The 24465-nt window shown below is 37.7% G+C and overlaps 1 protein-coding gene across 2 annotated transcripts in view; it reads right to left on the minus strand.

Annotated features, from left to right (window-relative positions):
* Positions 1-24465, minus strand: part of CNTNAP4 (contactin associated protein family member 4) — a 249365-nt gene that overhangs the window by 56900 nt on the left and 168000 nt on the right. For both annotated transcript variants that reach the window (XM_047712348.1, XM_047712349.1), the window contains exons 11-15: positions 21469-21575; positions 18537-18656; positions 9473-9670; positions 5001-5157; positions 919-1046 (exon numbers count right to left, since the gene is read on the minus strand). In XM_047712348.1, the coding sequence (XP_047568304.1) occupies positions 919-1046; positions 5001-5157; positions 9473-9670; positions 18537-18656; positions 21469-21575 (710 nt within the window). The remainder of the gene's footprint in view (positions 1-918; positions 1047-5000; positions 5158-9472; positions 9671-18536; positions 18657-21468; positions 21576-24465) is intronic.

A 24465-nucleotide genomic window follows, 5' to 3' on the forward strand; every position in this document is an offset into this window, starting at 1 on the left:
TTTCTCTCCATGCAATACCCGTGTCATCTTCGTGTGATTGTGTGAGGCCTACTGGCAGAACAGGAAGTAGAGATGCTGAAGATCAGGGATGGTAGGTATAATGGAAGACAGTTTTTTACAAGTACATATAAATTTTTATAGGCCACTATCATCTTTGCTTTTTAACTAAGCAACTTCTGCTATGTATCTCCATAAATCCACAGCATTGTTAGATCATCTCCCAGTTTGAGCCCCTAAAATAAAATTTTATCGTAGGTTATACTTTTAACATAAATAAATGTTTCTCCCATTTCCATTTTAAGTCCTGGAAATAGCTAAAAGCATAAATAATTAATGCATCAGTCTCCATATGTATGGGTACGTATGCTCATTTCATTTCCTGCAGAAAATAAATATTTTCTCTGAAACCAGAATTCTGGTTTAGAGTGTTAATACACTGAATATACAAAACAGTATGTCCCACTGATTTAGTGTAAATACACAGACACACAGACTGGGAAAAAGATGAGATTAAAAATTGAAACATGTTTGATAAAACTGGCATTTGATTCTACTGATGCTCTCATTTCACCACAGGCCCAACAGTAGAAAACTCATATTCCTCACGATTTTACGCAGTACTGAGGCTTTCCTGAGATGGATCACGGCATGCGGAAGTTTAGGAATGCTGGGATAGGTTTATAAGCCAATCAAATTGAGATGCTTAGTGGTTTCGTTCTCTTAGAATCTGAACAAAGCTTGCCACCAAGCATTTATTACAGGGATTTACACTTTATAAGGGTACATTATTTGTTGACTGACTGGAAGAATTACTTCAGGCACTGCTCATGCATTTCACAACAGAAGTGTGATTCATTATTATATGACAGAAACATGATTCTTGCTCAGCCATGTTGACAACCCACTGCCACCACTTACTGTCTCCCCGGCAGAGGAGAGGTCCCAGTTTATAAGCTGCTTCTGAGTGCGGTCGGCCCGTGTCTGTAACCACTATCTTCCTCACTGGCAGATGCTCTTTGTAAGAAAGGAATCCAGTGTCATTGGTCCTAAAAAACAGTAACGACAACAAGATTCTTAAAATTATTCTGATTAATATAAGGGAAGCAATAGTCCTTATTGCATTTCAAAGCCAAGATATGAGGTAAGTCTGCACATGCCAAAGAGCAAGGATCAGATTGCTCACTTGAGTGAAAATGTGGCCACATTTTAGTGTCTCCTGCAGACTGACTATAGTTGCTGATTTTGAAATTCAGTTGACCATTTTCTATGTTTTAAGTGGAATGGTTATAGCAAGGTGATCATTTTGTAATGTATGAAAATACTGAATCATTATGTTGTACGCCTGAAGGCAATACAGTACTGTATATCAATTATAATTCAATATACATACATGATTAATTACATTTAGTGTAATGACTGATACTGTGTTTTTAGATCTACCAAATTGGTATTTATTTCTATTTTTTCCCATAGTATTTCTTGCATTTCTGCTCCCTCTCTCCTACTTTTTTTGGTTTACTCCATATTTCTTTGTATTCAATTTTATTTTTTATTCACCTTTTAGGTATATGTCTATTCATAGTTGTTTTAATGTTTGTTTTATGGATCCTTACATAATGCACCTTTAATTCATCCACTTTAGTTAGATTTTGTGTTATATTACTCAATATAAAATGGTAGAAGCTTACTACAGGATAATATCCTTATTACCCCCCCCCCATTTCCCTTCAGCACACACCTGTTCCTTGTGTTATTGCTGTCATATATTTTAAATCTAGATGTCATAGATGTTATAATACAGCTAGACAGTAAATTTTAATTTTTCAATTACAAAAAAGAATTTAAAGCCTGGCTTTTCTATTTAATGACACAGTCATGATTTCCAGCGTTCTTCATTCCTTCCCAAAGATCTGAGTTTTCATCTGACATTATTTCTCTTTAGCCTATGGAATTTTTGTTAGTATTTCACACAACGCAGTTCTGCTGGTAATAAATTCAGCAGTTGTTTAATCTAAAAAGGACTTTATTTTACTTTCATTTTTTAAATATCTATTTGTTTTGTATAGAATTCTAGGTTGACACTGCTTTCTCTTTCAACACATTACAGATAGCATCCCATCGTCTTCTGACCTGTGCGTTTGCTAAGAAGTCAGCCTTCATTTGTATCTTTGTTCCCCTGTATGGAATGTATTCCACTATATCTATTCAACCTGGCTGCTTTCAAAATATTTATCTAGATCATTGTTGTGTGTGTTTTTTTTTTCTTTTCTTTTTTTTTTTTTTAGCAATCTGAACAATAATCCAAGGTGTGCTTTTCTCTGTTTTCATTCTGCTTCAGATTCTCTGAGTTTCTGGAATCTGCACATTGATGTTATATTATGTATCCACTACGGAATAACAAATTATCCTACAACTTAGTGACTTAAAACAACATTTATGATCTACAGTTTCTGTGTGTCAAGAATCTGGGCATATCTTAACAGGATACTCTGGCTCAAAGCTCCTCCCAGGCTATAACCAAAGTGTTGGCGTCAACTGCCATCATCTTGACAGGGGAAGGACCTGCTTCCAAGCTCGCTCCAGTGGTTGGTTGTTGGCAGTCATCTGTTCCTTGCCAATGGATGGACTGAGGGCCTTGGCTCTTCACTGACTATTGGTTGAAGGTCACCCTCCATTCCTTGCCACCTGGCCTCTCCCCAGGACACAACACAGCAGATTGCTTTATCAAAACAAGAGTCAGGGAAAGAGTTGCAAGGAAATCAGAGGTCACAGTCTTTTGTAACCTCATCTCAGAAGTGATTCTCTTCCCTTTTATCATATTTTAATTATTTGAAGCAAGTTACAAGGTCCAGGTGACACTCACAGGGAGGAAATCACACAGTGATGTGAATGATAGCCTGTGTGGATCATGGAGGGCCATCTCAGAGAATTGGTACCACAGACATTTATTAAACAAATTTGAGAAATTTCCAGCCATCATTTCTGCACAGTTTTTGCCTCGTTTTATTTCTTATCCTTCAGGGACTCTGATTTCTTGCCCATTAAATCACTGATATTTTCTCAAAATCCACAGAGGTTCTGTTAGTTTTTCTTCTAAACTTCCCCCCACCCTACCTGCCATGTTCTTCAGATTAAATGATTTCAATTAAGTTGTCTTCAGGTTCATTGAAGATTTCTTCTGCTAGATCTTATATTCAAGTCCGTCCAGTGAAGTTTTCTTTTCAAGATGTTGTGCTTTCCTATTCCAAAATGTATTTGCTTCTTGAATACAGTTCTCATTTATGATGATATGCCCTCTCTTCACTTGTTGTGGTTATTTTTACCTTTAAGTCTTCAGGCATGTTTATAATAGCTGCATTAATGTTTTTGCCTGCTAATCAAACATCAGTGTTCCAGGGTCTATTTCTAATAACTACTATCATTTTTCTTGACTTTGGATCAAATTTACCCTTTTTTGGAATATGTAACAATTGTTATAATATTCTGAATATTACGGGTGATACACTATAGAGACTTTGGATTCTGTTACCATTTTTTAAATCTTCCCCCCACCCCGCCCCAGATAGGTAAAGCACAGTCTTATCACAATAAATTGTGGAGGTTTAGTTTTATACCATCTTAGGTGGGCCAGCATCAGTTGTGTTCTTAGTGTTCAGTCATACTGTTTTGTTACACAGTCTTTGCTGTGAAGACACAAACCTTCTGTCATTTCTCTGGAAAGCTAAGTGGTTTACAAGCCTGTCTCAATTAATGAGACTTAAACTCCAAATTCTGTCTCTCTTCTGGTAGTAGTCACGGAAATGTCTCTAAAGCTTTCACGGAAATGTCTCTAAAGCTTGTTTCTCTCAGTGTTATTATACATACCAGCACATATCATGCCAAAAAACTCAAGTTAATTCCAGCCCAGGCCATACCCTTCCTCCCCAAATCATTCAAAAGAGCAAGAGGAGGCAAAGAAAGACTGATCTGATGCAGTGATATTCCAAACAATGGCTACTAATGGCATTGCCTACAGTAAGACAGCTGTAGCTGTCTGCGTGATTTCTAGAAACCTTTCCTGTGCACGTGCAAAGGAAATCATACGGAAATCACCATTCATTCTGGTCGGCATCACAGTTGCAGTAATACTGAGAATCAGTGCAGTTCCCTTCCAATCCACAAGTACATTTCTGAGGATCAGGCAAAGACCCTCCCTAGTATGTTTGCGTTTCACATGCACAGGGCAGCCAGGGATCTGAGTGGAGTTGGTAGAGTGAACTCCCCCCAGGTAGCTTTCTTCTTTCTGAGATTCCTACTCCCTTCTCAATATTTAGTCATTTTGGCAGCCCCATACTCTGTCTTCGGATACCTCAAGCCAAAAATGTCTAGTATTCCCTTAGAGTCCTAACCATGTCATGGCAAGCACCCTCATGGGAAAAGGCAGGTAAACATCGATCTCATCCACTTGGATTCTATTCTTTCTAGGGTCCAGCCCCCCAACATTTGGTTATTCCCCACTTTCTTCAAGTAGGTGTTTTTATAAATATCCTTAAAAAATTATCCTTAAAAAATTTAAAGAGCTACATGTTCAAATAACTGTGAGAAATTCTAAGTTTACCTGTTTAAAGGTTTTATAGGCAGATTACTGAAGAAATGTGCTTTTATAATTAATGCCTGTAAATATATTTTGAGAATAACAGAATTCTCAATTACACTTAATTTTAAAGAAAATGATAATTGACTTACAATGAAGAAAAAATATAAAAAAGATGTCTCCCTTTCATTCTATTACAAAAATAAAATGTAATGATGTATGGTCCATTACAAAAAATTCAAATTAAAAAACTATTGGTCTTAACATTTAGGATTCAGATTAATTGTAACAGATTTCACCAAAATACACCTTTATCTAATTTCTTCACTGTGCTCATTTGTTCAGTATCTGCCTCACTACACTAAATGGACTGAGCAAGTCCATTTTTATTTTTAAAAATAAACTTTATTTTGCATAAGGAAATCACCATTCATTCCGGTCAGCATCACAGTTGCAGTAATACTGAGAATCAATGCAGTTCCCTTCTAATCCACAAGTACATTTCTGAGGATCAGGCAAAGAACCTCCCCAGTACGTTTGTGTTTCATTGGTTCTTCCAACCCACCAACTCAGAGGGCTTCCATCTGAAAGACAAATGTGAGAAATGTGACATCTGCTCTATACCCCACAGCCTTCCAGCCCAGGCCATACCGTTCCCTCCCCAAATCATTCAAAAGAGCAAGAGAAGGCAAATAAAGACTGATCTGATGCAGTGATATTCCAAACAATGGCTACTGATGGCATTGCCTTAAGAAAGCTTTTATTTTTTTTAATTTTTTTTTAAGTATTTTATTTATTTATTTGACACAGAGAGAGAGAGAAATCACAAGTAGGCAGAGCAGCAGGCAGAGAGAGAGGGGAAAGCAGGCTCCCCGCGGAGCAGAGAGCCCGATGCGGGGCTCGATCCCAGGACCCCGAGACCATGACCTGAGCCGAAGGCTGTGGCTTAACCCACTGAGCCACCCAGGCGCCCCTTAAGAAAGCTTTTAAAAGAGTATTTTATTTTTTAAGCTTAAATGGTCAATGTATTTTTCCTTAAGTAAGAAAGAAACCAGCAGTTCCCATTTAGTTCAGGCATGGTACTCAAAAATGTTTTGAGAGCAGTTCACATATGTAATTTCTTTAAAAATAATTTTTGAAACAAGGAGACCTCAAAATATAAACCACAGTAACTAACATGTCAGGAACAAACTTGACTTGAGATCATGAAATGCCCATTAAAACATTATGGAATGTTAAGGAAAGTCAGTGATTGATCTCAACATATTTATTGGCTAAAAACATATTAGCTGTTCATTAGACATTAGGCATGATATGGCACTCCCTTATTATGATTTAAGATCTATTTGGAAATACGTATTTTTTTCCTCCCATTTAAAGGCCTGGCTATTTATTTGGAGACTACAGAAATAACACTGAAAGATCTTTATGCCTGAAGCAAACACTACACTCAAAAACAAAATTTCCCTTAGCCAAATGCATTTCTTTCTATGATGAATGTTCAGCTTCCAGCTCCTTCTCAGAGTTACGACTAAACATGATGCCAAAGAACTAAAGCAAAGAACAGACAGAACATTCAGGTGAGGAATGCAGGCCATCTGTCTTCGGAAAAAACAATAGGTAGAGAGGAAAAATCATAGTCATTTGAGAATGAGAGCATGAGAAGAATGTGACATCAAATCAGTCAGCTCCTCAAAGGTGTTAGATCATTTTTCTGTTGACTTTCAAAACTTTTAAGTTATTGCCATGAGCCCTACTGAAAATCTGGGACTTACCTAAGAATGCCAATGCTTATAACAACTTACTATTAGATCGAACCTCTACTAATGCCAACAACCTTTATCTCAGTGTTACCAGCACATATCATGGCAAAAAACTCAAGTTAATTGGAAGTTTTTGTATGGACAAAGACATTAAAATCAAGATTATTCATCTTTTTTTTAATTGCAGGATTAAGTCATCAACAGAAGGTAAAACCATCTTGAAACATTTAATATAAATTTTTCAATATACTGCTTAATACATTACGTGTTCGTAGATTAAAAAGAAAATAAAGTATTCCTAAATATTGAACAATACTGTCACTCTAAATTTCCAATCTTCCCTATAAAACAGAAACCACTGAATGTTTTAAAGTTACCAAGTACATCTGGTTCCCTTTAAGACTTTTTGAAGCATCCTAAACAATTTAAATAAGTATAAGAAAGAATGAAGAAAATCATGAGAAATTTTTTAAGTTAAAAACTAATAGTATAAGGGGCACCTGGGTGGCTCAGTCAGTTAAGCCACTGCCTTCAGTTCAGGTCATGATCCCAGGGTCCTGGGATAGAGACTCAGTAGGGCTTCCTGCTCAGTGGGGAGCCTGCTTCTCCCTCTCCCTCAGCCTGCTGCTGCCCCTGCTTATGGACACATACTCTCTCTCTCAAATAAATAAATGAAATCTTTTAAAAAATTAAAATTATAAACAATCGGTGATCATGGTCAGACATTTCACTTCCTGTAGTTAAAATCCCAAAGGACTTGAGTATCCACATTGGCCATCTTTTCAATGTGCTGAGTCACAGCTCCACAGGCTGCTGAAAATCTATTTACATACACACCCCACCTTATTCATTCACAATAATGGCACCACTATTACTTAAAACTTTGGTATCATCAAGATCTGAGACTGTAAATTTAACCTGTCTGACACTTCCTTCCTATTCTTCATTGTGAACTCAAATTCCAAATTGTTTTCTCTTTTCCAACTCAGGATCATTCTACATGAATTCTAGGGTGATGGACTTGAAGAAAATCTGTGTATTTAACAATTACCATCATCCCTTGTTCAATGGCCTTTTCCAGAAGTTATTTTCTTTACTAGTGGCTCTCAAGCCTGGCTGAAACATGTGGGAGTCTTAGTAAAAGATACATGGGCACCAATGGCCATGAAGGTAGGCGTTCCTTCACGCTCTATATTGTCCTCTTTGTGTGGGCTAGCTCACTAACCCTGCAGGATTTTGTTTTCTGGTTCTTCCAGAGTTTGATTCATTTGTGACTTTGATGTTTGTCTTCCCTTTGGTCTTTCTTTTCTACTTAAGCAATTCCATTCATTTTTTGCATCCCATTCATTTATCCTTCTATGATTAAGATTCTCATTCTCTTAGAATACACTTACATATTTGTTTATCTATGTTTTAGATTCCAAGATCAATATTTAGCAACAATGAACAACTGAACCATCAGTTGCATACGAAAACTATTATGTTAACTATAACCATGCTGCCCTAGAGAGCCAGGAAGAGAGAAGCTCACTTCAGGCAATTTGTATGTGTCATGTCGTACCACCCAATCACTGCCACACCCCATGACTGGCCCTGTGCCATAGAAGAGGAAGCAAAGGCTGATAAAGACTAATCTACCCAAACTCTCTACTTAATCAATGAGAGCCCTGGAATTTGAACTTACAGCTCTTCCTGCTTTAAATCCTATGCTCTTCTCACTACAACTCTCTGATGGTCATTCACAAATGGGATTGAGGTTTCAGGGGGATAAGATTTGAGGGAAGACTGGCAAGATGGGAAGGGTTGGTGGGGGTGAAAGTCCAAATGAGAACCTTCTGAGATAGAAGGAGGAGGAGGAGACACAGGAGGAGGAGGTGTGAAGGAAGGCAAAATGGAGAGAATAATCTGGTTGTACGCTGTGGGTGGAGAATAGTAGAAGAGGTGCTTAACTAGAAACAACAGGTTCAAATATCGTCCCAAGAGTTCAAAATCTTTTTTGCTTGACCCACACGACATATGATAGTCACATAAGAAATGCATGTCTTTAAAAATTCTTGTCATGCTATGGATCTCTCTTAAGATTACAAATAGGGGTAAACATTCACTAAGTGGCTTTATTGTGCTGATGTCTTAGAACCTTCTCTAATTTCTAAAGAAAAATATACCTCAATATTGCTGCTAGAAAACAGTGTGTCGGGGAGCGGCATGAAATTGGCATAACCAGGGTGTGGGTCCAGAATAAGCACTTGTGATATTCAGAGAGTTGAGTCTGTTTTAAGGACAGACAGTAAAGAGGAAGGCACCAGGCTTCCTAAGTAGAAAAGTGTGTCATGATGAAGCAGTATTTCTTAGAGGTTAATTCCCATCATAAAGACGAATATTTTGGAATGCATACTGGATGGTGAGAAGGTATGGAGAGATGCCCACAGGAGACCAGCTGGAAAGCTCCTGCAGTAATTCAAGAGCATCAGAAAGGCCCACACTAAGGCAGAACCGGGGGACCAAGATATTATCACATGATGAGATGTTCTAAAGCGGAAACAAGAACAAAAACAGAATTTAGGTGCAACTAAAAGCAGAATAAAAGAAAGAGTTAAAAAGAGGTTTTCAAATTCCTACTTAAATTGCTGAATAAACTGTTTCCAGCAGCCTATTCTAATTTACAGTTTTACCCAGAGGCTAACTGCCAACAAGCCCTGGAAAAGAGTCCCACAGAATAGTCACTTTCAGAAAAGTAAGTCATATTTTCATTAGTTCTTCTGCATGCCAGAACAAACCATATATGTCACTTGCCCTTTATAAGGGACGAACACCAAGCATCCATCCAGGATCCGAATGAAGCCCTTTTTGTTTATTCATTCACCCGAACGAAGCATTATGTGATGAAGGCCACGAAGAGACTTCGAAGGCAATCAAGACTTTGAACAAAGCTCAGCGTAAATTGACCTTGTTCTTTTCTTCAGGCCAAAGCATTGCTGTGGCTTCCAGACTGTGACGCGTTTGCTAAGCGGACAGGGGGCAGACACTCTCAGTGGCCAAATGCCACCACCTTGGCATCATTAAAATCCACAGGAGCTGTTGAAGTCAAGTTCACGGTGCAATGCGTGCGGCAGGACAGATGCCTCAGTTTCCTTACCTTGTTTATTGACAAGTCGTGACTTCTTGCAGTAGTAGGTAAGCTCCTGTTCACAGTGCTCCGCAAGGTTAATTGTGGCCTGGAGCTGCTCCATGCTGGCCACGTACTCGAAAAACCCAGCGTATGGGTTCTCTGGGTTAGTGTTTCTGACTCTTGTTAAGTCAGAGCCATTGTGCTGTATGACCGTCCATGCAGTTTCTTGTATGCAGAAATGGGGAAGAAAGAGAGGAGACCATCACTAGTCTGCAAAAGTTAAAATAAATAAAGAAAATCAAAATCACCTTTTATCTGAGTCAGATTTTTCTAGTCATCAAACCTCTCTCAGAGGTAGAATCAACACAAATGGATTCTTAAAATTTTTAAATTATCTGAAGTGATTCTTTTCCCTGAAGTTTATACAATTGCCATGCATTTGCAGTGATTTTATTTTACTCTTTGTTGCTAATTTAACCAGAAAATGTTTATGGTGAAAAATATTAAGGAAACGAATTATTAAAATTTGCAAGATATTTCATTTCATTGAATCTAATATTCTACTTTTTAAAGATATGTTTTTATTTTATTTTATTTTATTTTAGAAAAAAATAGTTGCCTATCATATTTCTAAAGCATTGTTGATTACTGACACACCCCAAATTCAGGGATGTTACAATTTAAAAAAAAAAGTGTATCTTTGAATTTCTAAAATATTTTAAACTACATAATGTAAGCAATGACTTTTCTGCTCTTAAAAATCATTCCTGTTACCAGCAAAAGGAAGGTCACTTTTTATGGCCTATATATATATATATGTATCTCTTCAGACAACATTTAAGTATGAGTGCACGCCAATTCCTTTTTAAATTGAATTTTAAATATTCATTTTGGTCTTGTGTGATGTGCACCATGATGCGGGCCCATAGGAAGTTATCCCTTGGGCTGAACCCATCTGATGCAGCAGCAGCAACTCAACTAACTCACAAAATAAAGTACCTCTGAGTACTTACTAGCGTAATCGCCATTGACACCTGAACATCAACCATCATAATGATTACTAAAATTACTAAATGGAATAAAAATCCTACAGTGTTTGTAGCAGAAGATAGGCATATTGTATCTAGCCTTCAACTTCTCTAGGAATTGACTTCACATTATATTTATTGTGATAGATGCAGGCACATGAACAGATTAATCAAAAGGCCTCTGATTTAATAGGTAAGAAACAGACTGGAAGTTGTCAAAACCCTGCTATATATAAGCTGTTAAGTCACATAACTCTTCTGCATTGCAGAGGACTATTCCAAATTGGAGGAAAACAGGAGGGAGAATTTCCTCCCCTCTCTTTAGCGAACACATTCACACGGATCGGCAATCAGAACAAGGTAAGAAATTCCACTCCCAGCCCTCTCCAGGTCACCAGAATTCTGAATAGAGAGGTCTGCTAAATAAGACAGGAGACAACTTTGACAGCCTTATTGCCTTCCCTGTGCACATCATTATTTTTCTTGGAAACAATAGCTGTTACTTCTATTGCTGCCTTGCATTTTGGCTCACCCTAGAGCTCTATCAGCAAATTAATTTCCTTCAAGAGGACATGATACATAAGCTAATGGCATTAGTTATGGATGGCCAGACAGTGATATGGTATCGAGACCATCAGGATATTTGAGTTGCAGATACGGCGTGGAATGTGAGCTTACAAAAAGTCAGGTAAAATCTGAGACTCTGTCTCCAAATTTTAGAAAATAAAGTGTTAGAACACAGGAGACAAAGGGTAGGTCTGAAATTCTCTGATTTTAGCCAACTCAACCCTGGCTATTAGAGGTTTAGGATTATTAACCAGGTAAATCTGTTAGCCTAACCTCCACTGGACTCTGGGTTTTTTTTGTTCAACGAACATTCTTCTTTCCTTGTGGTAAATCAGTGGCCTGCGTGAGGAAGTTCGACTCTGAGCCGCTGCCAAAGGAGCAGGACAACACACCTGCCTGAGGCCTTTGTCTCTGTCTTTTGCATTACCCTGAGCGGGCCTTCCCTAGCATTCAGCGTCCACTGGGTCACAATTAACACTTGGTTCCAAAGGTCTTTTAAGGTGCTGTAAATTTAACCCAAGGCCGAGGCACCATACAACCCTTAAAGGACAGCACGTGGAAATACTTCTTTTTTTGACATCCTAAAATTTCAGTATTATGGTAGTCTCCGTAAGCATTTTCATTTTCTAATAAAAAGTGCTACAAAACAGAAGGTTAAACAGATGCTGCACTTATGAGATCTCTAGCTTTCCAGGGCAAAGCAGAGACAAGAGAATCATCACCATAGGTTAGGAACACCAGGAATGAGCACCCAGCAGCCATGCTCCAAATCTCATATGTTTTGCTAACAGGGGAATTTCTCACAATTATTACCCCGGGGCCTCTTTACTGCATTTTCAGACATGACTGCATTACCTGATATTCAGAAATTCTAACTGTAAAGGACACAGACTTTCTCACAATTTGTAATTCAGCATTTTGTGATTTATTCTTTGGGTCTTCTCCCCTTGTGTGTAGGCTCTAGGAGAAGAGTGATAGTTTCTGATTTGCTATCATAGTAGTAACTGTAGCACACAGCACAGGGGCTTGGCACAGCATGCAGAAGATATTAAAGAAATGTGGGAATAAAGGAGTAAACGCACTGTGTCGTCCAGACTAGAGTACTGACTCTATGGTGCCGTTAGACTTTCAGTGCCTTTAGCTCTTTTAGAACTTTGTAAATTGTAAACGGATAGTTCCGCATATTAATAAGTCTGAAACTATGAAGGGTATGAGATGTTATCCTACTTGCAAGTTAACCAGTTATCTTGCCTCCTATATGAATTATATCCATGTATGTATATCTATCCAGACAGATCTAGCTGTCGACGGGTGCTGGAGAGCTACGCTAACAGACACAAAGAGTTCCTGGATCAGGGACCACCTGCTCACAGAAAATGCTAGCAGCATCTGTTCTCCACGGCCCAGTTTCCCAGGGCCAATAGAGGAGTGCCAGATGCACCTGGGCATGCTGAAGTCAAACTGCGAGAGGAAACCCCCAGCGCGCCTGGGTGGCTCAGTCTGTTGGGTGTCTGACTTCAGCTCAGGTCATGATCTCATCGGGGGTCCTGGGATCAAGCCCCCCATGTTGGGGGTCCCGGCTCAGTAGGAAGTCTGCTTCTCCCTCTCTTTCTGCCCCTCTCCCCTGCTTATGTATGTGATCTCTCTCTCAAATAAATAAATTCTTTAGAGAGAGAGAGAGAGAGAAGTAACCCTCAAATTATGAGACTCGGATGTTAGAGGCGATGGCTGGCACATCTTCACCTCTCCTTCCCAGAGGGAGAGAGGAATTCTGGCTCTGGAATGCAACAGATCTCTGAGGGGAGGCACCAGTCCATAGGTTTTTTGTCTTGTTTTTGGGTTTTTTGGGGTTTTTTTTTGTCACTTTTAGCATGTAGGCAAATACATCTGGGGGAGATAAACCTTCAACCTTCTAATCTCTGCACAGAAAGTCACTATCTCTAACTTCCAAGACATATCTATATGAAATGATCCTTTAACACAGGCTTCCAGATTTAATTTTTTTTATTAATTTATTTGCCTCATTTAGTTATTTGCTTAGCAAGCAAGGCATTGTTTCCTCACAACAACAAACTATTGTCCACACACCAGCAAATTCCACCTGGCAGAGGTTCAAGGGACTCCCCTCCTCCACACCCACTGCGGAAGAAGCCAGTCCCGCCTCCATTTGCACATTAGTTTCAGTATCACTGATGCACACATATGTCTGATTCTTCGATTCTCCTTTGAACTGATTGTGACATCTTACCAGTTTTCTCATTAATAAAGTATTAGACGAAATCTTTAAAATGTGGTTTTTTAGTTTTTATTTTTATATCTGTGTGAGATTTTATTCATTTATTTACTTGTTTGAAAACTGTCCTTTACCCAAATGCTGAGAGAGTTGGTTGTTGTGGTAAAGGAGACACGGAGACATGAGTCAGGAAAGACAGTTGTAATGGGCAGGAAAATCTATGAAATTTAATAAATACACTCAAAAATTGAAAGGCAGTTTGGGTCTACCAGTGTGTCTCCCTGAAGAGATTTCTAGTATATAGATTGTATGTAAAGCACCTGAGTAATTAAGAACTTGATTTATCTTCGGCTGCGGTTTTTGAGCATGATAACAGTGTAAAGAAAAAAACGTGCTGTTTAAGCAACACAGTTGCAGATCTTGTGTTCCTTCAGGATTAACGGGGGTGTGGGGGGGGTGATAGATGTGATTAAAAGCTGGGAGGTCAGGGAGGAAGTGCTGTGTTCAGGAAAGCCTGGGAGATGAAAGGGAAGAACAGCCAGCATTCTGGAGCAAAGCTTGGTATAAACAAGGCTGCATCTGAATAATGATCGTTAGTTATTAACTCTCAGAGCTAACAAGGAGGCCTTATCGTTGGAATCCCTAAAGTAAAAAGAATCCTGTTGTTATAAATCTCATACTCTCCAGCCTTCCCAGGGAATGGTCTCCGGAGCTCCTGTCTCAGAAGCACACAGAGAGCTTGTTCAGAGGGCGGAAACCCGGCCTTGGTCCTCCAACTTACCGAGTCGGCAAAACTCAGTCCAGGCATCTTGGTGGCACCTTGGCACCTTGGCCAGAGGGAGTTTAAACCAGGGAACTGGCATCTTCACCAAAGTCTGAGAGCTTTAGCACTCATCATTCTCTCCCCCCCGAAACAACTGTCCTGACAAGGCAATGTGTGAAATGAGAAATATCTTGAACATAAAACCATTACATTATAGAAAAAGCAGTGGATTTCGGGTAGAAGAAAAAAGCCTTGTACATTTCTGCAGGGAGAGACACTGGGATTCACGTTATCCTGACTACTTATTTTTTAAATTATATTTACAATACCGTATTTAGAAAGAATTTTCTGTCTTTAACAGAGTTTGGGAAATTATCCATTCAAAAGAAGTTTCCTTTGTAGTTTTTAGCTGGTAACGCTTCAAGGTATTTAAATCCACGTGGAATCATTTGCTTGACACTAATTCTAGACTCATAACAGGATTTTTTTTGAAGTTACACAGCTGCAAGCAACTGATTCAGCATTTTGTCTTCTTTTTGTAATTATTCCACTTGATTTATATAACTAGAAAATATGTTATTGGCTACAAGCAATGAGACGCTGATAGAACATAACCTTTTCTAGTGGAAAAATGTTCAGGCTGGGAGAAAAGGGGTTTTAGTCCCTCATCACTCCCTAGTGATTCTTTAGCCTGCTTTACCCAACCTCCCTGCTTTCCTCATTTGCAAAACCAGATCAATAGGAAATGTTTCAAGCTGTAACATTATTTTTCACTGGATTGTTACATTCTGGGATTGTCACTTTAGTGTAAATGTATTTCAGTATTCCGGGGTCTCTGAAGACACTGAGCTGTCTCCTAACTGGATTATCTGTGTCTCTGCCTTCAATGGCTTGCTTTTCAAATGGCTTTAAATGTTGTGAATGTCCCTCTTTTGCATCAATGCTTTCTGAAAATTTTGCTGAAACACCTGTCACCTCTCTCTGTGTGGATATACATATTTCCTCCATGTCTCTCAGAATTGTTACAGAGTCAGCATGAGACTTCACTGACTGAAATAAGGCACATAACCGATAAAGTAATATGACGAGGTAAATGTTGATTTAATAAAAATGGAATAATTCATTCAATAAAATGAAAGTGATAACTGCCTTATCATGTAGATAACGTAAGTTCACATGGCCTATAAATTTTGGAATTATTCCATAGAAAGATATCATACATGTGTGAGTGTGTGTGTGTATATATATACATTCAATACTCGTTATTTACAGGTCCTCATTACTTGAGAGTCGCCTACTCATGACAGTTTATTTGCACCCCCCAAATCAAGGTGCTCTTGGACATCTATAGACATTTACAAAACAGCAAAAAGCTTACACTTAGTGCATATGTATTTCAATATTCCAGGGTCGCGGAAGACACTTAGCTGGATTATCTGCATACAATGTCCTCAACAATGGTGAAAGCAAATGGAAGCTACCTGGTTGTGTGATATGAAAAATCCCTGAAGATACATTCTAATCTTCTAATTTCCCTAAATATCCGTTGCCATGGTTTTACCACCATCCTCCAGTTTTTAGAATTACACATTAATACAAAGGAACTCTTGCTCCCGTGTTCAACTGCCTTCTCAGTATCTCCTTTGAATGTGTCACAGACATGTCAAACTCAAACTGTGTAAAACGGAGCTGCTGGTCTTTCCCCTCAAACTTTTTCTTTTCTTTACCTTTCTTTTCTTTCTTTTTTAGGGAGGGGTAGAGGAAGGGAAAGCATCTTAAGTAGGCTTCAAACCCGGTGCTGAGCCAGCGCAGAACCCAATGCAGAGCTCATTCTCGCAACGCTGAGATCATGACCCGAACCCTGAGCTGAAACCAAGAGTTGGACGCCTAACCAACTGAACCACCCAGGTGCTCCCTGTTCAAACCTTTTATGACCACGTCTTAAATAATGGCGACCCAATTACTCTAGTGGCCCAAGTCAAAATGTGGTGTTATTTTTATTTTCTTTTGTTTTCTCACACCTGACATGTATTGAATGAGAAGGTCGAATCTCCCTCCCCCATACACACTGCTATAATCCAGTACAAGCTGCTACCATCATCTTGCATGGACTCTTGCACTACTTGAACTGGTCTCCAAGCAGGTCTCTACTCCTGTTACAGACATACAGATGGACATACATTATATACGCATACATATAGATCTATACCTTATAAATATATCCATGCATATGAGGGGTGTGTATGAGTGTTTGTGTGTGTCCCTCTGTTCCTAGATGGGCACTTCCTGACATAGGCGCCATCATGATCCCATCAAATGCAGTCAGATGGCATCCATCATTGCTTAAAACTCCCTGGTGTCTTCTCATCTCATTCAGAGTAATGAGACTTTGCCTCCTGGCCCTGCCTTGACTCTTGTTCTCCTACTACTCATCGATTACTTGCCATACTCCAACCACACTAGATTTGTCGCTGTTTTCTGAATGCACCTGGCAAGAGCTCTGCTCTCAGGACTTAGTACTTGCTATTTCCTTTGCCTGGAACATTCTCTCCCCAGATATTCACTGCCTGATCTTAAGCAGTGAATCCTCCTCTGAAACACCTCCTACTTCAATTTAGTGTTTCCTTTTTCTGTGTGTTTTGCTCCAGAAAACTGTGACTTCCTGACGCAATGCTATTCAGTGTAAACTTTCTGCACTGATAGAATAGGTGACTGCCGAGCAATGAAAGTGTGATCAGTGAGATTGAAAAAAAAAAAAAGGGCATTTAATATAATCTTATTTTTATTAATTTAAGTTTTAATTTTTAAAATGTGTTTCTATTCATTTAGTTTTATTAATTAGTTTTAATTAAATTTGAATTGAAATGGGCATTTGTTGCTAGTTCTACTATACTAGAGAGCACAGTTCATCTAGAATCCATTGTTTGGGGTTTGGTGACAAAGGGATCAAGATTCCTTTTGAGGACATTAATATACAACCAACCCGTCCCGTGCCCCTACCAGCACCACTGGTTGAAAGACCACCTTCCCTTCACTATAAATCAATGCAAACTTTACAGTAAGTCAACTATCCATACATGAGGAAAATCTGTTTATAGACTCTCCATTGTGTTCCATAGATGTATTTATTTCTCCTTACGCCAATCACACACTGTTTCACTTAGCCTGTCAGTATAATGTCTTTATAGCTATTAGAGTTGAGTCCTTCAACTTTATTCTCCAAGATTGATTTGGTTCTTCCTGTCCCTTCAAATTTGCTGATAAATTTAAGAGCTTCCTTGCCAGTTTTCACCAAAACAGTTACATCAACCAACAAATAAACACCTCACTGGAATTTTAATTAAGACTTGTATTAAATCAATACCTACATGGGAAGAATTAATATTTACACCATACTGCGTTTTCTAATCAATAGGATTTTTATATTTCCTCATTTATTTAGAATTTTAATTTATCTCGAGCATTTTATGCTTTTCTATGTAGAAGTCATGCATATCTTTCATTAGATTTATTACCATGTATTTGAGATTTTTTTATGTGATTGAAAATAAAATTTTCTAAAACTTCATTTTGTTTACTGCTGGTATGCAGAAATGAAATGAAGTTAATTTTTATATGAATTTGATATCCAGTAATCATCCTAAATTTTAATAGTTTATCTACAGATATATGTATATGGAGATACACACACACACACACACACACACACACATATATACACACTAATATATAACCTAGTCATAGACTAAGAATGAGAACCAATAGATAACTTGGTCATACACAAGTAATGATAATCTTAGTTCTACCCTTCCAGTACTTACATCTTCCCTTTCTTTCTCTTGTTTTATTGCACTGGCAAGGACCTCCAATATAATGGTGAACAGAGTGATAACAGCAGACATCCTTGTGTTAATGCTCGTAACAAGGGTAAAGCTTTCACTATTTCACCACAAAGTGTGATAGGTGCTGTAAGTTTTTTGTTAGTACTCTTTAACAAAGTAAGGAAATTTCCTTCTATTGGTAATTTATTGAGTTTTCATCTTTTCTTTTATCATGAATGGATGTTGAATTTAAACACATTTTCCACAACTATTAACTTCTATTTAAATTTATATAAGTAAAGAATTCAAGAACACAAGTCATGTGTACCTACATTTAAAAAGTAAATATTTTTCAAAGCTTTCATATGTATCAGTCTACTAAAAGAAATAAGGTCTATCCTTTTTGTTTAGGGACTTAATAAGATACATATATTATGAGATGTTCTACGCAGATACCAGATTCATTGAAAATAATGAAACATTTCTAAATCATTACTATTAAACCATTTTTAAAAAGTTTAAACTATTTTAAAAAAGTTTTTATTAAGTTCTTCCACTGAACAATATATATTTTAATCAAGTTGAAAAGTAGGTCAACTTTCTACTGGTCTCATTTTAAATTTGTGTGTTTAAAGCATTCATGCAAATTTAACTATTAAAGGAAAGTTGATTAACTCACCAGTCATATTGCAATATAGAAGAAAGGGCTCCAGGGGACCGCTTCCATCTGAATCTATATAGTAAAACCCTGAAGTATTTCCTCTGTGCTTATAGGCTTCACATGACTGCTCATAGATAGCTGTAAGAAAAAAAAATGAATCTTCATAAATGGAATAGCAAAAAATGAGTCTCTTAAATTTTAATTTGGACACAAAATACAGTAAGTTTTGAAATTTAGTATGTATATTACTGACCAGGAAAAAAGTTAAAACATATTTTAAAACAAAACTCATTCTTTTTTTAAAAAAATTAATATGGATGAAAGGTCACACAGAAAAAGGCAAAATGAGGTTGAATTCTGTGGCATTTCTTTTTGTAACAGAACATGAGATTAATTAGTCAAAATAGAAATTGATTTTTACATTAGGTAAAACAACAAAAGAGAAGGTATGTGTCTTAAATGTCAAAATGGTTCTAAATATAATATAACATCCATTTTGGACATCTATCCTAATGGGTCTTTTGACATCCACTTTGGAATTTCTAATTTTAGTGACCCCTTGTAATAATCTCACATCTGAAACACAACAGTATAATCTCCTTAAATAATCTGCTTTTATCCAATAATTATGTAATAGAAAAATTTTAAATAATGTAACTACTCTTTCTCATATAAAATTATCTATAGATAAAATCTTTAAAAAAATGACTGAAAAAGCTCATCAAATATTTTAAAAGTCATTTATGAAAGAAACTTTCTCTAATGCCCTGTCATGAGAATTTAATATAATTAAAATTGGAAGCAGAAAAAATATTTATATGAAATATGCCCTCAAGTGGTCTCGATGTGTTTTGGTCCATAATTAGATGTTTTTGATTATATAATTATACATTTTCCATGTACAAGGTTTGATATTAACAACTATATATGATGCACATGTCTCACTGAGCACTTTGCCAAATGCACTGATAATTTCCATCAAGCTTTTTATTTTATGAAATGAGAAATAAGTTATGCCCTGGGTGTCTTTCCTTCATCTAGTCCAAATTTTTGAAAATTATATTAATGACTTTTTAGGCAATATAACTAATTTGCTCAGTGTTATAGAAATTTCAGATATTCATACAAATTTATTTCTCTACTCTTCCATAGTCCGATGATTTTATTTTCTTCCTATTATATATGGTATAGACAAAAATATAAGCATGGATTGTTTTAGAGTCACTTTTATATTTTGTGCAGTGAAACGGGCATTAAAATGGTTAGTTTACTCACTTCTATATGCACATATTTATGTTCATAAATTCTTTGAAAGACGTTGGCAGGAGAGACTCATGATTTGAGAGTCAGGGCTGGTATTAGAAAGGTCACGTGATTGCATGAGGGTAATTAGGAGTACATTTGCTTTGTGTGCATTGCTTGACTCCTTATAACATGACTGTTTATCACATATGACTTATATCAAACTTTTGAAGACTCCTTCTCTGCCCCTTCCTCTATGTACTTATGCTAACAATAGTAAAGGCTTCACTCTAACCAGGTTTGTCATCCTGGCCCCTTTCTCAGAATGGTTATTGGCCAAAACCCTTCAGCCATTTGGACTATCTGCTCAAGAACACAGTCAGTTAACACAACAGTTAGATCAAACTGTGGCCACGGATGAAAACATCTTATCTATCATCCACTTGTTTTCCTTAGAATTGTTTGTGTGCATATTTAGATTCAGTCCTTGATAACAATTACAAATACATAGTTAAAACACATTCAATTAGCTCTTTGTTTTAAGTTAGTTACTACAATTAGGATGATGGCAGATATAAGAAAGTAAAAAAGATGGCTGACTGGGTGACCTGGCTCAAGTAACCTGCTTCTGGTCACAGCAAGGTGTGGCTTTAGCAAGAGCCAGCATCCTTCATGACACTGTGACAGAGAAAATGATGCTATGGAATGACTCTGGCTGTAATGGTACAGGTATGAGGGGTGAAACCAGGAGCTTCTCCTGCTCACACCTTTGCCAGCCCCGAATCAGGACCTCTGAGGGTCCCTTCCAGAATGTCCACGGCTGGGAGCCCAGGATTCCAGTCTCAACCCTAGCAAAGTAGCACACAGTGAAAAGAAGAGAAATGGGGAGTCTGACGACTTTGCCCATAACACCCTTCCCTGAAGTTGAAGCTACAGGAGAGAGTAGAAGGAGTTAGGTTGCTTGGCAAGGTCAGGAATGATATGAAAAAACAGGAAAGAAAAATGATGATCTCACCATCATTCATACTGAAAAAGTGGACACGAGTCTTACAACACATGCAGACATTTCATCGAAAAATTACATGGTTTATAATGTAGGAAGAGTGTTTTTTGTGATCCCAGGCTCTGGAGCATAATTGTAAGTATTTACATCCTCACTATGCCTCAACTATTTAAGGAGACTGGGGCAAGGGGACTGATCTCTCTCCGTTACTTCATGAGTCAACTGGGGATAATAGTATCCACCCACTACGGTGGTCATCAGAATTCAAGAAGGTGGGACATATAAAACACTAGATCACTGGCTGGCATTTACAAAACACTCAATAAAAATGAACTATTTAATGATTAACATCATTATCTGCCATCCTTATTTCATTATCATAAATGGGGTCACAAGGGAATTGAAGGATTACATAGTCTGCATTGTTTACGTTTATCCTCAGCCGCCTCTTGTTTTCTGCACATACTTCCCCTTTGCCAGCTCTCCTACTCTTTCCTATCCTGTTTTAGGTTATCTATTTCTATGAGCTACTTTGACAACTTCTGGAAAAGAGGTGTGGATTTCAAATAAACTAGAAAGCAGCTGGATGCTGAACTTTGGGGCTGTGCGTCCCAATACATGGACGTAGATGCACCCAGCCATGCAAAGGGAAATGAACAAAGAAACCAGAACAGAGGCAAGAAGCAGCAGGTGTGCTCGGCTTACAGTTGTGGCAGGTAGCTCCTGTGTAGCCAGTGTTTGTACAGTTGCAGTGAAAGGTGCTCCACGACTGGGAACATTCACCACCATGTTCACAATAGTTGGGCAAACACCTAGGAAAAGTTGCAGATACAATCACTATTTTTCATTCTGAGCCATCATAAAATATTGATCACTTATACACGCTCAAGTGAGAGGAGAATGCCAACAGTAAGAGAAAGGGTAAATTTAACATGACTCATGGTTATTCAGTCTGTCGTTAAGTGGTTTAATCACAGAACAAAACCGTCGATCGATAAATTCATCAGATTTCAACCAATTCCCACGTAGTTGTGACTGCTTAATTTTCAACATGTCCTACTATATCAGAGTCCTTTCTTTTCCGTAAGCGACAAAACACTAATTCAATATGTTGTCACAAATATCAATAGCTTACATAAAACAACAACACTTAATCATATTGATTTCCTACACTGAATATTTAAAAGAAGAAGAAATAAAGAGAGAAGAAAAGAAGGAAGTAGGAAAGAAGGGCATCTTTATTCACTTTTTGAGTGAAGATCTCCAGGAATGTTGAAGGTGCGTTGGATAGACACATGAATTCCTAGCAGTGTTAGGGTGCTCCAGGGTGGTAAGCAGAACTCAAAGGGGCTCCCAGGATATTTTAACTTTTTAAGAGAAATACAGGCATACTCGATATCTGCCCCAGACTGCACAACTTCGTAATTTGAGGTAATTCAATTTCAACATTAGAACGTAATACTTTCCTTTTAATGATGCCCTATCTTTAAAAAGCTGGATTTTCAGTAGTTGATTTAAAAAAACAAAACAAAACAGTACTGCGTAAAATCAGTGTTGAATAAAAATGAGCGTGGCAGTGTCTGACCTAATTCCAAGCTTTTGAAAAGTTGTGCAGTACTCAACAGGTAAATATGTAATTATGAAGTAGTTGTGTTTAATTCAAGATAAAATTAAACTATTTTCAAATTACATAAATACTATATATAATATATACTGACTTTTACAATTATATGGATTATATTATACGTATTATATGTCGGTATATATGTGTGTGTGTCTGTGTGTGTGTATATATATATATATAGAAAGAGAGAAATATATATATGTTTCACAGGGTTACTAAATTTTAGGGCATAAATAAGTTGTTTGGACCAAAACTACTTTTTAAATGAAAGTGTTAGTTATATTTTGGGCTTGGAACACTACAAGAAAAACACTGAAATACACAGGGTGCTGTGGACAACAAAGCTTGGGAGCTTCTGCTATCAACATGAACAGCCCTGATCAGATTATTGATGCTTTTAGAATGCAGAGTAAAAGATATATTGAGACCAAAGCCTGAAAGCTCTCTTTTTCCTCAGAACAAAAAAATAAACTGCCAAGCCTGTCAAGAACGCATTCGTACTGGGGTTTCTACCACCTCTGTTATTAAAAAACTAAGGATGGGAAACTTCATGTTTCACTGATAGGATTTCTCCAATTTTAACTGAAAGTAATGTGTTTGATTTTTCCTGATTATAAAAAATAGATATCCACTGTACAAAAATCAAATGATCCAGGAAACAATAGGGAAGATATATATAATATATATATGTTATATATATTATATATATTATATATATATATAACCCTATATACAAAAATCACCACTATAAACCTATATACATTCATTTGCGTGTGAGGTTGTATTTATAACTATAATTGTATGTTATTTTACAACCTTTTTTTAAGGATTCACAAATAAGTAATGGGCATCTTTCATTGCCAACTAAGTTTACATATATTTTAGCATTTTTATAGATTCAGAGGAATCCATTTGAAGAATGTTTCAGGACGTATTTAATTTTTGAAGCATTTCAAGCCAATAACAATCTAAAAGAAAGAGGGAGATTAAAACAATAATAATCCTAGTTGGTGATCAGAAAAATAAAGGACAAAGCAGGCTATTCTTTACAGACCTCAGCCATTTTTTAAAAGGGAGCAGATATATGCGTCTATACCTATGATCCCAAAGAATGAATAATTAGTCTGATAAACGTGCTGTTTCTATTTGATTTGCTGCTGCTGAAAGATACTGAATTCATTTTCCCTGATTCTTGTTAGACTTGACTTTTCACATTTTTTTTTTTTTAATTTGACAGAGAGAGAGAAATCGCAAGTAGGCAGAGAGGCAAGCAGAGAGAAAGAGGGGAGGAAGCAGGCTCCCTGCAGAGCAGAGAGCCCGATGCGGGGCTCGATCCCAGGACCCTGGAATCATGACCTGAGCAGAAGGCAGAGGCTTTAACCCACTGAGCCACCCAGGTGCCCAACTTTTCACATTTTTTAATTACGGTGTGAAGCCTAGATTTTGGATGTTATTTAAATTCACCATATAGGGGCGCCTGGGTGGCTCAGTGGGTTAAAGCCTTTGCCTTTTGCTCAGGTCATGGTCCCAGGGTCCTGGAATCAAGCTCCATATCAGGCTCTCCGCTCAGCGGGGAGCCTGCTTCCTCCTCTCACTCTGCCTACCTCTCTGCCTACTTGTGATCTCTGTCTGTCAAATAAATAAATAAATCTTAAAACAAAATACATTCACCATATATTAGCTCTGTTTGACAACTAGTAACCTACGGCAAATTACATTGTATAGTGAAGTACTGATTTTCATTCAATGTCTAAACAATTTGCACTTTTCTCCTCACTAGTTACGCCAATACAAAGTGAAACAACCCATCAACCCATTCTCTCTAGCCTCCAACACTTTCCCATAGACATTTCCATCATTACTTTCATTGCTCATAATTTACATGGGGATACAGGATATGGACAGCAGCTCCCTTGGTGGTTCTATCCTCACCTCCACCGAGGGACTGACTGCCCTCAGCCCTCCACTACCCCCAACCCAGATTTCTGACGTAGAGCCACACCCCCTGCATGTCCACAGAGGACAAACAGAGGGCTTCTAGATGAGTGTGTATGGGTGACTCCATAAGGAAGATGTGA

This window comes from Lutra lutra, chromosome 17 (assembly GCF_902655055.1).
Source record: "Lutra lutra chromosome 17, mLutLut1.2, whole genome shotgun sequence".
NCBI lineage: Eukaryota > Metazoa > Chordata > Mammalia > Carnivora > Mustelidae > Lutra > Lutra lutra.